Source organism: Elephantulus edwardii, unplaced genomic scaffold (assembly GCF_000299155.1).
Source record: "Elephantulus edwardii isolate Elephantulus edwardi_28Jun2011 unplaced genomic scaffold, EleEdw1.0 scaffold00085, whole genome shotgun sequence".
Lineage (NCBI taxonomy): Eukaryota > Metazoa > Chordata > Mammalia > Macroscelidea > Macroscelididae > Elephantulus > Elephantulus edwardii.
The window spans coordinates 120,732-133,950 of NW_006399835.1; the positions used below are offsets into that span (position 1 = coordinate 120,732).

At 36.1% G+C, this 13,219-nt stretch overlaps 1 protein-coding gene across 1 annotated transcript in view; it reads right to left on the minus strand.

The window, feature by feature from the left end:
- Positions 1-5,108, minus strand: part of LOC102861351 (E3 ubiquitin-protein ligase DZIP3-like) — a 112,885-nt gene extending 107,777 nt beyond the window's left edge. The window contains exons 1-3 of the mRNA XM_006890028.1: positions 5,056-5,108; positions 3,796-3,865; positions 1,692-1,847 (exon numbers count right to left, since the gene is read on the minus strand). Coding sequence (XP_006890090.1) covers positions 1,692-1,847; positions 3,796-3,865; positions 5,056-5,087 — 258 coding nt within the window. The 5' untranslated portion in view covers positions 5,088-5,108. The remainder of the gene's footprint in view (positions 1-1,691; positions 1,848-3,795; positions 3,866-5,055) is intronic.
- Between the last annotated feature and the right edge of the window lie 8,111 nt (positions 5,109-13,219).

Below are 13,219 nucleotides of genomic sequence, written 5' to 3' on the forward strand. Positions count from 1 at the left end.
AGGCAACTGTCAAAATAGAGCAAGAAAACTGCATGGTTCAGAATCAGGAAAAGTGTATGCTAGGGATGCATCCTATCTCCATACCGCTTCAATTTATATGCAGAACAGATCATCAGAGATGCCGGACTCAGTGAGAAAGAATGTAGTATCAAGATTGGAGGAAGGCTCATCAACAACATGTGTTATGGAGATGACTCAACCTTGCTTGCTGAAACTGAGGTAGACCTGAGGCATTAGTTGAAGAGGCAAGGACTGAAGCCTTAAATATGGACTGAAGCTTAACCTCAAAAAAACAAAGATTCTCAACACTAGGCCAATTGGCAGCATCATGATAGATAGTAAGGGACTGAACTTGTTAACAACTTCAACTTTCTTGGCTCAACAATCAACACTCTTGGGATTAGCAGCTAGGAAATCAAAAGACAAATTGTTTAGGAAAATCTGCTGTCAAGGAGCATTCTAGAGTACTGAAGAGCAACAGTATCAGTCTGGAGACTAAGGTGCGTCTGATCCAGGCCATGATCTTCGTAATTACTTGCTGTCCAGAAAGCTGGACAATGACTAAAGATGATATGAAGAATTGATATCTTTGATTTGGGGTACTGGAGAAGAGTATTGCATTTACCATGAACTGCTAGGAGAACACATAAGCTGCTTTAAAGAGGAGAAACATGGTAGTACGCCACAAACAGATTCTTCCTAGAGCGGCTGAAACCAGGCTGCTCCTTGGAGGCAAGGATTTTAAATATCCATCTGACATACTTTGGGCTTACTGCAAGGAGGGACCAGTCCTTGGAGAGGGACATCATTCTTGGAAGGGTAGAGGGACAGAACAAAAGAGAAAGACCTTGGATGAGAAGAATTGACGCAGTGACTGTGGTGATGAGGATAGGTATGTCAGAGACAATAAGGTTGCCTCAAGATAGAGCAGGGTCCAGAGCTGTTGTACACAGGGTCACTATGAGTTGCAAGCAACTTGATGGCATATAACAACATCAGCAACTTAATCACTGTGCCACCAAAGCTTCTCCTGTAAAGACTACAGCATTGGAATTCCTAGAAGTTTGTTCTACTCTGTCTTACAGGCTCACTATGTTGGAATAAACTCAACAGCAAGGGATTTCGAGTTTTATTTACGGTGTTCTGGTCCTTCCCTCCAACATCCCAATAGTACAAAGAAAAGATCTTTGGAAAACATCATTAATTTAAGAATTAAAATAGTCATCCTGTGCTGAAGTGATCACAGGTTTTTATCAAGTAGTACTACTTCTAAGATGGAGACTCACAACATAATATTCTCTAGAATATTATATTCTTAAATCACAAACTTTTTAATATTATTTTTCTTTACCTTGAAATTTTGAGAAATTTTAAATATTTTATAAATTAAAAAAGATAAGCAGAATCCTGTCCCAGAATGCCATGCTATGTGTTATTAGTAAACATGGAATAAACATAAGACCTTCTTGCCCACAGTTAACAAGCTGTGATGCTACAGTCCTACAATCATTCTAGAATGGCTAGGACTAAAGATTTCTATTTGATTAACATTGAGTCTATAATCAAGGTCAACATAAAAGCCATTTACAAGACATAAGATGCAGATTTCAAGACCTTATGTATACTGATTTGGAATTTTATAATAATCAAAGAGCTATACTTCTGCCTCAAAGAACAAATTACAATCTTACCTGCATAGTTTGGAAGGAAAAATCTTCCTGCAAAAACTTCTTAATGTGCATGATCACACCTTTTGGTAGAGCATGTATTGCATTCAACAACTTCTTCATTTCTAGCAGCAGGTTAATAAGGATAAGTTCAGTAGTTGTGTCCTTTTCAAGTTTGATCTGAAGGATGTATTCATTAAAAGTTACAAAATTTATTTAAATACACACACACACACACACACACACACTGTGTTGTCAACTTTGTAAAAAGCTTTCCAGTTGTACTGACTTGGCACTATACAGAAATTAACAGTCATATTGGTCTAGAAATGTTACTGAATTTGTTTTCCATTTGTGCAGGGGTAATGCACTGTATTAAATATCTAAGGTTTTATCTACTTGGGTTTGATTACAGAAACTAATATTCTCTGAATAATAAAAAAAGTTACAAAATTATGTATGCTCTGTTTTACTGTGTTACAAGTCAAATAAAACAGTAAAATTGCCTACTATATGTAGATGATTTGACAAAACTAGGAAAAATCTGAATAAGACATTTTCCCTATTCTAATGGAAATTAAAACAAAACATGAAGCTCAAGATCAAAACTTAAGTAGTTTTAATATTGGGTAAATCATAAATTCACTTGAAGGTTCCAAATAAAATAATGTAAAGATTCCAGGATAGGAATAATTATACTGCTTTTGGTGGAAGAGGACATGAACAATATTAGTACTAAATATGAACTGTCTAAAAAAGGTTTTCCCATGGTAAATATATTCAACAGATCCACTTAAGGTTTAAAAAAAATTGTCACATTTAAAATAATGTATAGTTTATTCTACATAATAGTATTAAAAAAGCAACCTAAGATTTTTTTTTTTACTTTGACCACTGAATCTGCTACTGAACACAGCAATTTGAAAAGAAATAGACTAATAACATAAACTGTAAACACAACAGCTAAATGGAATGACGCATATCTGAATCTCTTGAGAGCTGGCAAAATATCTGAGATTTCAGAAACACTTTTCTTTGAGACTTAACACCATCACTGATGGCTAACTGATCTACAGTCATGTTCTAATAGGCTGTGTACTGATGTTGATTTCAGGTGCCATAGAGTCAACTATGTCTCAATGTGGCCCTATCAACATGTCTGACCCTTGCCCTATATTGCACCATCTTTGTGATCTCTGATACCCTTAAACCCACTTTTAGTGTGTCAATCCCTCTTACTTGGGGGTGTCCTCTCCTCTTTCTTCCAGCCTCCATCTTTCCCAGCATGATGTCCTTTCCCTAGAATTGACTCTTCCTGACATGAGGCCCAAAATGTGTGAAACCAAGTTTCACTCTCTTTGCTTCTAAGGAGCACCCTGGCTGCACTTCCTCCAGAATTGATTTCTTTGTTCTTTTGGGATATTTAGTACTCTTCTCAAATACCACAACACAGAGGTATCAACTCTGCTTCTGTCATACAGATCCACTAAAGAATATTATAATTTTTCCAGAAATCACATGATGGCACCATATCTCCATTCACATAGCCACTGCCAGAGCAAAGGATTGAGTAATAAGCCTTCAAAGTGACTGCACCTTCATCCACATGCAGAACGCCAAATGTCCTACTAGGAAGAAGATACACCATTTTTACATCTTAGATCAACTATGTGAGGAGAATGTCCAGAAACATTACAAAACAGCAGTTGAATCTTGAAAGAAAAACTCTTCTCAGTAGGCATACTTTTCAAGAATGATAGCATGTATGACCGTAATACTACATGTAGAACACATTAACAATTTGATGAACTAAAAAAAAAAAATCCCAAACCAAAAATCATACAATATTAAGTTCAGTTCATAGTAACTTGAGTATGTCATAAGTCAGGTTCTGACTATATAAACTTAAGTAACAAGCTGTGTTGTGCGCTGTTGACTCAGAACCAGCTCATAGCTGACCCTCCAGTGGGCTGTCAGAGGCAATAAATCACATGGTAGGAGACTACCCATCCTTCTGCTGTAGAGCCTCTGGTGGATTTCTCTGGTGGATTTGAAGCGTGTGCCCTTGGGATTGCAGCAGTTAAGTCACTGTTAATTACCAGTTAATGAAAGTGAAATCTTGTCTTACCGAAGGATTAGCTGATTCTTCTACTTTATCTTCACTTTCCTTATTAGATTGCTCTTCTACAGGTGGATCACTATTTTAGGTAAAAAAGAAATTATTAAAGCATCTCCTTAAAAGGATATAATTCAATCAGAGTAGTAAAAAATTTAACAATTGAATTTCTACCTGAAGTTTTCTATTTGTAACAAATATGTATCACAGATTGATAGGGGGCAGGTTCTTTAACGCTCTGAGAACTCAGTAATAAAAACAACAAAAAAATCATGCCATGATTTTACTGGATGGTTATAGAGCAGAAAGCACCTGTTTTGCAATTTAATAGAAAAATATTACTCTTTACATCAATAATTTTAATAGAGAATTCTCAGTATCATCAACCATGTTGTCCTTTAGCATTCTATATATCATCAACCATTTTTTAGAACAAGAATTTACATCAGTAACCATATATAACAGTCGATGTATTTTAAAGTTTGGTAAATAGATGTCCAAAGTGGTTATATAACTTGTTCAAATTTTCTATTACTATACTACTGTCTTTTTTTCTTCTTTTTTTTGCAGAGTCTTTGTTATATCTTTCATATATTTTTAAAAAATATCTTGTATTAGCTCTTTATGGATGACAAAAGCTATGCACAAAAATGAGATGCTAAATTTAGAAACTTCATTGCAGTATTGACTTTTTTTTAATTCATTTTAATGAAAGTTTACAGAGAGGGTTTCCATTCATTCACTGTTGCACTTTTCTCCCTACCCACCCCTTCCCCCCAATTCATTCTTCTCCTTGAAAAATAAAAGAAAAACTCATTGTTATGCGATCACTACCCTCAAATCCACTCCACTACCATCCCAACTATATATTGTTTTGCTGCAGAAGACTTAGAAGTTTGGTATAGAAAAATATACTGAAATATATACAATAGATATCGTGTGTGTGTGTGTGTGTGTGTGTGTGTGTATATGTTCGTCCATAGTGTGTGTATATATGAATATGTATTAATGTATCTGTAAAAATCTACATACATGTTACTTAAATTATAATATTATTTTTATGAGAATTCTACAAGGAAGATAATTTCTTAGGCAGCTTTTTTAAAATTAAATTTAAAATTAAATGTCAATCATTATCTATCCCTCTATAATCAAAGTTAATAAGTTTTCCCAAACCATAAGACTCTTTGCCATTAACTTCTCAAAGTTAAGTAGAAAAGAGTGAGTCTTTGAAAAGTCAACAGAGTTGATTTTTGATAACTCATCCCTTACCTCACAAAAAATTCTTCTGTCAGAGAATCCATGTTGTACAATGCTCCTTTACAAAAGTCTTATTCCAATGCTTATGATGAACTTTCACTTTTCCTGTTTAAAGCTACAGAGGAAGTAAAATTTTTACACCTTAAGAAGTGTTGAAATAAAGGTAAAAAAATAAAAGTCACATAAAGTTTCACCATCCAAATATAACTACTTCATACTTTCATTAATATACTTAATATTTTTCTAAGCATAGTAACATTTTACCAATTTGTAATCATATCAAAGTATCTTTCAGGTTATTTCATCTTGTTAGAGAAACATTCTCATAGGGAAGAAAGATCAGTAGTTGGAAAACATGGACTAGGATGACAGAAACTAAGCTGGAGAAAGAATGACAGAATTATGTACATTCAATGACTTATTCATTGAAAATACCTTTTATAAGAAACACAAACGCAGGCTATACAAATGGATTTCATTTTATGGTATGCATAGGAATCAAATCTATTACATCTGTGGAAAGAATCGCTGGAGAAGCTCTATATTAGCTGTGAAAACTAGGCCAGGTGCTGACTGTGGAAAAGACCACCAACTACTCAGACACAAGTTCAACCTGCTGAAGAAAATGAAATAAAATCCACAAGAACCAAAATTTGGCCTTAAATCTATTCCATCTGAGTTTCAAAACCATCTCAGGAACAGATTTGAGGCCTTGCTCATTGGTATGAGCAAAGACTAGATGAGTTGAGGGAGGATATCAAGAATATTATCAATGAAGAATGCAAAGTTTAATTACAAAGGTAGAGAAGGAAGAAAAGACCAAGAGGGATGTCAGATGAGACTCAGAATATTACATTAGAGTGCTGAGAAACCAAATCAAAGGAAAGAAATTAAGGAGCTGAACAGAAGATTTCCAAGGGCACCTCAGGAAGACAAAGCAAAGCATTATAACGAAATATGCAAAGAGCTGGAGTTAGAAAATCAAAAGGGCTGACCTCGCTCAGCATTTCTTAAACTGAAGGAATTTTAGAACAAATTCAAGCCATGAGTGTCAATACTTAAGGATGCTTTGGCCAGAATATTAAATAATCCAGGAAGCATTAAAAGAAGGTGGCAGGAGTATACAGAGTCACTGTACCAAAAGGAATTGGCTGACAAAGAGAATTTCATTAAACAACGTGTGAGCAAGAATCTGTGATGATGAAGAAAGAAGTTCAAGCTGCTCTGAAAGAACTGACAAAAAACAAGGTCCCCAGAATTGACGGCATACTAATTGACATATTTCCACAAAAAGATGACTCACTGGATGCGCTCCCTAAGTTGTGCCAAGAAATTTGGAGGACAACCACCTGGCCAACTAACTGGAAGAGATCTGTATCTGTTCCCATTCAGAGTGCAGAAATTAGTGAACAATATCATTAACATCACATTCAAGCAAGATTCTGCTGAAAATTATCCAAAAATTACTGGAACAGCACATCAACAGAAAACTGCTAAATGTGCAGGCTGGATTTAGAAGAGACTATGGTATTAGGGGTATTATAGCTAGTGTTAGATGGATCTTGGCTGAAAGCAGAGTGTATTAGAGGAATGTCTATCTGTGTATCATTGACTATGCAAAGGTGTTTGACTGTGTGGATCACAACAAACTTTGGCTGACTCTTGAGAAGATTAGGAATCTCAGAATATTTGATTGTGCTCATGAGAAACCTAGACTTGGACCAGGAGGCAGTTGTTAGAGCAGAACAAGGAAACACTGCATGGCTGAAAATCAGGAAGGGTGTATGCCAGGGATGTATCCTGTTTCCATACCTTTTCAATCTATATGTAGAACAGATCATCCAGTAGGCTGTGCTGTATGAGGAAGAATGTGGCATTAGAATTGGATGAAGACTCATAAACAACCTGCACTATGCAGATGACACAACCCTGTTTGCTGAAATGGAGGAGGACGTGAAATGCTTACTGCAGAAAGTCAAGGACTGAAGCCTTAAATATGGGTTGAAGCCCAACATCAAGAAAATAAAATTCTCACCACTGGGCCGATTGGCAGCATTGACAAATGTTGAAGAGACTGATACTGTTAACTGCTTTAGTTTGCTTGGTTCAACAATCAACACTCTTGGTACCAGCAGCCAGGAAATTAAAAAACATATTGTGATAGGAAAGTGGGCTGTCAGGAACCTCTCCAGAGTACTGAAGAGCAACAATGTCAGTCTGAAGACTAAGGTGCGCTCGATCCAGGCCATAGTCTTCGCCATTGCTTACTATGCATCAGAACTGGACAATGACAATGGATGATAGAAAGAGAATTGATGTCTTTTAGCTGTGGTGCTGGAAAAGAGTGTTGATATACCATGGACTGCTAGGAGAACAAACAGGTTCATCTTAGAGAGGGTGAACCACACAACTCCTTTGAGGTAAGGATTTTGAATCTCCGTCTGACATACTTTGGGCATGTTGCAAGGACGGAACAGTCCTTAGAGAGGGATATCATGCTTGGAAGGGTGGAGGGACAGAGAAAGAGAGGGAGACCATCAATGAGATGGATTGATATAGTGACTTGGGTAATGAGGGTAGGTGTGTCAGAGGCAGTAAAGTTGGCACATAATAGAACAGGTTTCAGGGCTCTTGTACATAAGGTTTCTATGTGTCACAAGCAACTTGACAGCACATAACAACAACAGAGAACATTCTCAATGGCTACACATCTTTGGCTAACTAGTTTGTCCTTGAACATTTCCTTTAAGCTGGACATTTATATTGTCCCCAAATGTTATCTACACACTGAGCACAGATATATTAAGGATTATTCTCCTAAAATAAGTGCTCAGTAGAATTCATAAATAAAAAACAAATACTTTAACTCTCTGTGAATACAGTTAAATTTCTCACAAACTGTTTACATTAATGTATTTCCCCTTCAGGTATATGAGTTCTTAAAAGCAATCTGGATGGCAGCAATAGTTTTGTTTTCTTTTATCCGGAAAGTAACATTTAGTCACTTTCCTGGAACTCTGTAGTTCTATAGCTCCTGAAAGTGGGAGGGCTGGGATCTATAAAACTGCCACACATGCTCTGGTTCACATATCATTGGATGTTGTGGATGTTTCCTGAAAGAACAACAAAATTACTGAGGTAACACAAACAAACACAAAAAAGGCAAACGGAGTATTATTAGAATGACATATGTCTGCATTTAACTACTCTAAGGATAACACTTCTAAACTTAGTCCCATTTGATTTCTTCAACTAAAAGTTGAAGTTGCCAGCCTCAAGGGGCCTCCCCAAGGCTGCTTCCCCTTACTGATAACATTCAAAAGCAGCTCTGACTAGTAAATCTGGGCAGGAACTATGAGAGTAATCATATGTAAAAATTCTTGCTAGTTATTTTGGAAACAAATGATGAGGAAAAAGAAAAGAAAATGACAGCAACATCGTAATTTACAGAGACCTAGATATAATTCAGGACCAAGCAGCCCTGGTGACACAATGGGTTAAATGTGAGGCTGCTAATCAAAACTGTCAGCTTTTTTTGTTGTTATTGTTCACAAAAAAAAATTAAAATGGGCAATACTCTGTTCCCACAGGATATACAGACTAGAAAATTCTATAGGGCAATTCTACCCTGTCCTATACAGGTACTAAGAGTCAAAACCAACTCAATGGCATTGAGGGAGGGTAGGGAACTTTGCTGCCACGGACAAAAGGGAATAAACTTTTTCTCATTTATTGCTTCTGGAACATTTTTTTATCTCACTAAAGTAGTAAATATTTTCTATAATAGTTTATTTAAATATACTCATAGATTAGAATGTTGTGGATGTTTTTATACAACTTGGAACCAACTCACAGCTGGTGCTCCAGAGTTTTCAGAGGCTGTAAATTGCATGGGAGGGACTTTCAGCAGTGTGTGAGGGAAAGAAAAGAATGACCCTTCTTTGGGGAAAGGTCTCTCCATTTGGGGACCTTTGCCTCCATGGCTGCGAGGCCATCCTAGGTGCCAAACAGGACAAGAGAGTTTTGGACAGAGGTTACAAGCAAAGACAAGACTTTCTCAGGTGACACTTTGAGTTGTGAGAAAGATAGCTGACTTGAAAGCCCTCTAGAAAGAAAATGCTTGCGTGGAGCACCTAATCTTGCCCTACTCCACAGAAGAAGGACAACAGAGTATGGGAGAGAGGACTACAATAAGGCAAGATTTCTGCAGGGCTGCAATGAACACCAGACAGAACTGGAAGGATTTTAGGAAAGGCAAGTCCCCAGAAAGAACCTTCTGTAGACTGAGTGGCTCACCTCACAGATTGAACATTTTACGCTGGGAACTAATAAATAACAGCATAAAAATCAGAATTACCAACAACTTACACAGACACAATAGAAATAGCCTAACACTTATCAAGAAAATCTTCAGATGTCAAAGAAGCAGCAGGTAGTTTCAAAGACTCTGGAAAACAAATTAAGCTGTCTCAAAAAAAAAGCACAGAATACTGCAGACTTCAATATTTCAGAGACAGGAAGCCAGTAAATACCTCAGAAACAGGGAACAAAAGGAAATATATAGATGAGGAAGAATTAGTGCAACTACAAAGGAAAATGCAAAAGATAGAAGAATTGAAACTACAGATAAAGAGGTATGAGAACTTTAAAAAAATCATCTTAAGATAGAGAAGGTACATCCAACATAATACTCTAAATAACGGAAATGCATGAAATGCAATCCAGAATATTAAGACTGAAATGACAGAAGTGTCCAAAATGCTAGAGGAACAAAAAGTAGAACAGAAGAGATGGAGGAGAGAGTGAACTGGAAGTTAAGAACTTCAACAGAAACATACTAGAAGAAAAATATAAGATGAGGCATAAAGAAAATGACAAAAAAGTTAGAATCATGTGGGATGACATCAAAAGGAACAATATGGGTATCATTAGAATTCCAAAATACGAGATGGACAGGGAAATCACTGAGAAAATTGTGTAAGAAGTACAAGAAGAAAACGTCCGAGGTCTTATGAAGAGAAAACACACATTCAAGAAGTTCAGTGAACACCAAATAGACTAGACCCAAAAAGGAAAACATAGACACATCCTATTGAAATTATCTAAAATAAAAGAATACTAAAAGTAGCATGAAAAAAAAAGTTCTGATTTCTCAGCAAAAACCATGCGAGCAAGAATACAAAGGGACAGCATATACAGAAAGTTGAAAGAAAACAATGGCCAACCTAGGATCCTGTACTCAGCAGAGCTCTCCATCAAACATAAAGGAGACATAAGATCCTTTACAGAAAAGAATGAACTTAAGTAATTTGTGAAAACAAGACCAAATCAACAAGAACTTTTAATGGAAGTCCTTCACACAGAGACACCAAAGAAAAGTGGATGGACTACTGTAACCAGAAATAAGAAAAGACACATAGCAAAATGGCAACAATAAAACCTGGCCTGTCAATAACCAAGCTTAATGTGAAAGGACTAAATGCACCAATCAAGAGTAAAAGAGTAACAGAATGGATTAAAAAAAAAACAAAAAACAAACAAACAATAAAACCAGAGTCCATCAATACATTGTCTACAAGTAACACATCTAAAAAGTGAAGAGAAAGAGAGACTCAAAATCAAAGGCTAGGGGAAAAAAATCAAGTAAATCGCATCCACAAAAAGTAGGAGTAGCAATATTAAACTCTGATAAAATAGACTTCAGGATGAAAACCACTATAAAACATAAGGAAAAGTATTATGTAAAAATTAAAGGCACAGTAGATCAAGAAGACATATCCTTGGTCAACACTTATGCACCAAATGATAGACCTGCAAAATACATAAAACAATGGTTAACAGAATTGAAGAAAGAAACAGAAAGCACCACAATAGTGGTAGAAGACTTCAACACACCATTGTCACCAAAAGGATAGTCTACTCAAAAGAAAGTTAACAAAGAGTAGAAGATATAACTAAACATTCAGCCACCTCGACCTTGTGGATGAATTCTGAGTATGGCACCCAACTAAAATTCAATTCAGTTTCTTCTCAAGTGCACATGGTACATTCTCCAGAATTGATCACATAATAGGGCACAAAACAAGCCTCAACAAATTAAAAAGCACTGAAATAATACAAAATATTATTTGTTGTGTTATGTGCGATCAAGTCACTTGCAAACCATAGCAACCTATGTCTGCCTTGTCCTGAGCCAGTCTTGCTGATTCCTACACACCAACCCCAAATGTCCAGGTTTCCAGACTACAATGCCATAAAACTAAAATTAAGCTCAAGAGGATAAAGTTTATAATATGATTCATGTGTAAACTAAAAAGCATCCTGGTAGAACACAACTGGGATATAGAAGAAATAAAGAATGAAATAAGAAAGTTCCTTGAAACAAATGATAATGAAAGTATACAATGTACTAAAACCTCTGGGATGGTGTTAATTAAGAAAGTCCTCAGGGTGTAGTTCATTGCAATAGGTCAAAAAATAAAAAACAAAACAGGAAACACTCAACAACATGAAATAGAAAAACAGTCTAACTCCATAGTCTCTAGAAGAAAGGAAATTATAAAGACAAAAGCTGAAATCAATGAGATAGAAAACAAAAAACAATTGAAACCATCAATAAAACCAGGAGGTAGTTTTTCAAAAGGGTCAATAAAACTGACAAACCACTAGCAAAATTAACAAAAGGAAAAAAAACCAAAAGAAACAAATAACTCAATTAAGAAATTACAGCAGTGACATCACAACAGAACCAGAGGAAATTAAAGCTATAATTTTGGAATATTATGGAAAACTATACTCTGATAAATTTGAAAGCCTAGAAGAAATGAACAAATTCATTAAAACCCATGCTCTACCCAGATTGATGAGGACAGATGTAGAAAAGTTGAACAGACCTATCACAAAAGAAGAAATTGAAAAAGGTCATAAAAAGATTTCCCCATAAGAAAAGTCCTGGCCCAGGACTTTTGGGCTCACTGCTGAATTCTACCAAGCATTCAGAGATATCAATCACCATTTCTACTTAAACTATTTCAAAAAATTGAAAAAAAGGAACACTCCCATAGTCATTGTATGAAGCAAGCATAATACCAAATACCAAAACCAGGCAAAGATATTACCAAGACAGAAAACTACAGACCAATATCTCTCCTGAATATAAATGCAAAAATCCTTAACAAAATCCTAGCCAATAGAATCCAAAAGCACATAAAAAAAATAACTCATCATGATCAAGTGGGATTCATAACATGTATGCAAGGATGGTTCAACATAAGAAAAACAATCACCATAATTCACTATATTAACAAAGTAAATAAAAAGAACCATACAATCTTAGCAATTCATGCAGAAAAGGCATTTGACAAAATCCAACACTCCTTCCTGATTAAAATGAAAATCAGCAGAATTGAAATAGAGTGGGATTTCCTCAACACAGTCAAAAGTAAATATGCAAAACCAAGAGCTAAATATCAATTTTTAAAAAAAAAATTTATACTGGTTTATTTATAAAGTTTGAACACATTGTTTTTCACACCAGATCTTTCCCATTTCCTTCACATATCCCCCATCCATCGAACTGTGCAATCCTATGACTAACCCCTCCCTGCCCCATCTTCACTCCTCTGCTTCTACCCTCCTCCCCTTTGGATCTTCATACTCAATCTACAATAAGAGTTTATACAATATTTGTCCTTATGGGACTGAGTTAGCTCAGTGAGCATAATGCATGGAAGATCCTTTCCCCGTATAGTGCTTAAAAACAAATAAACTAAACCTACTACCATGGAGTCTAATTTACTTCATTGTGACCATATACAACAGAGTAGAACTGCCCTACAAGGTTTTCAAGACCACAGGGTAAGTGTTGGGCTGTTGATTCAGAGGCTAGAGGTCTGAATCTGCCATTCATTTCATGGGAGAAAGAAGTGCCATGTCCTCCAGTAAATACTACAGCCGTGGAAACCCAATGGATGGTTGCCATGAGAAGTGACTTTGGTTTGGATTTTTAATTCCTATGGAAGGCAATTGTCACTTCTTTCTCCCAAGTAGTAGCTGGTTGGTTCCAAACACTGACCTGGTTAGGAGCTGTGCACTTAACCACTGGGCCTCTGGGGCACCTGTATATAAACTCAGTCCCCATTCAAAGCCAATTTTGCATGTTGTTGTTGTTGTTGTT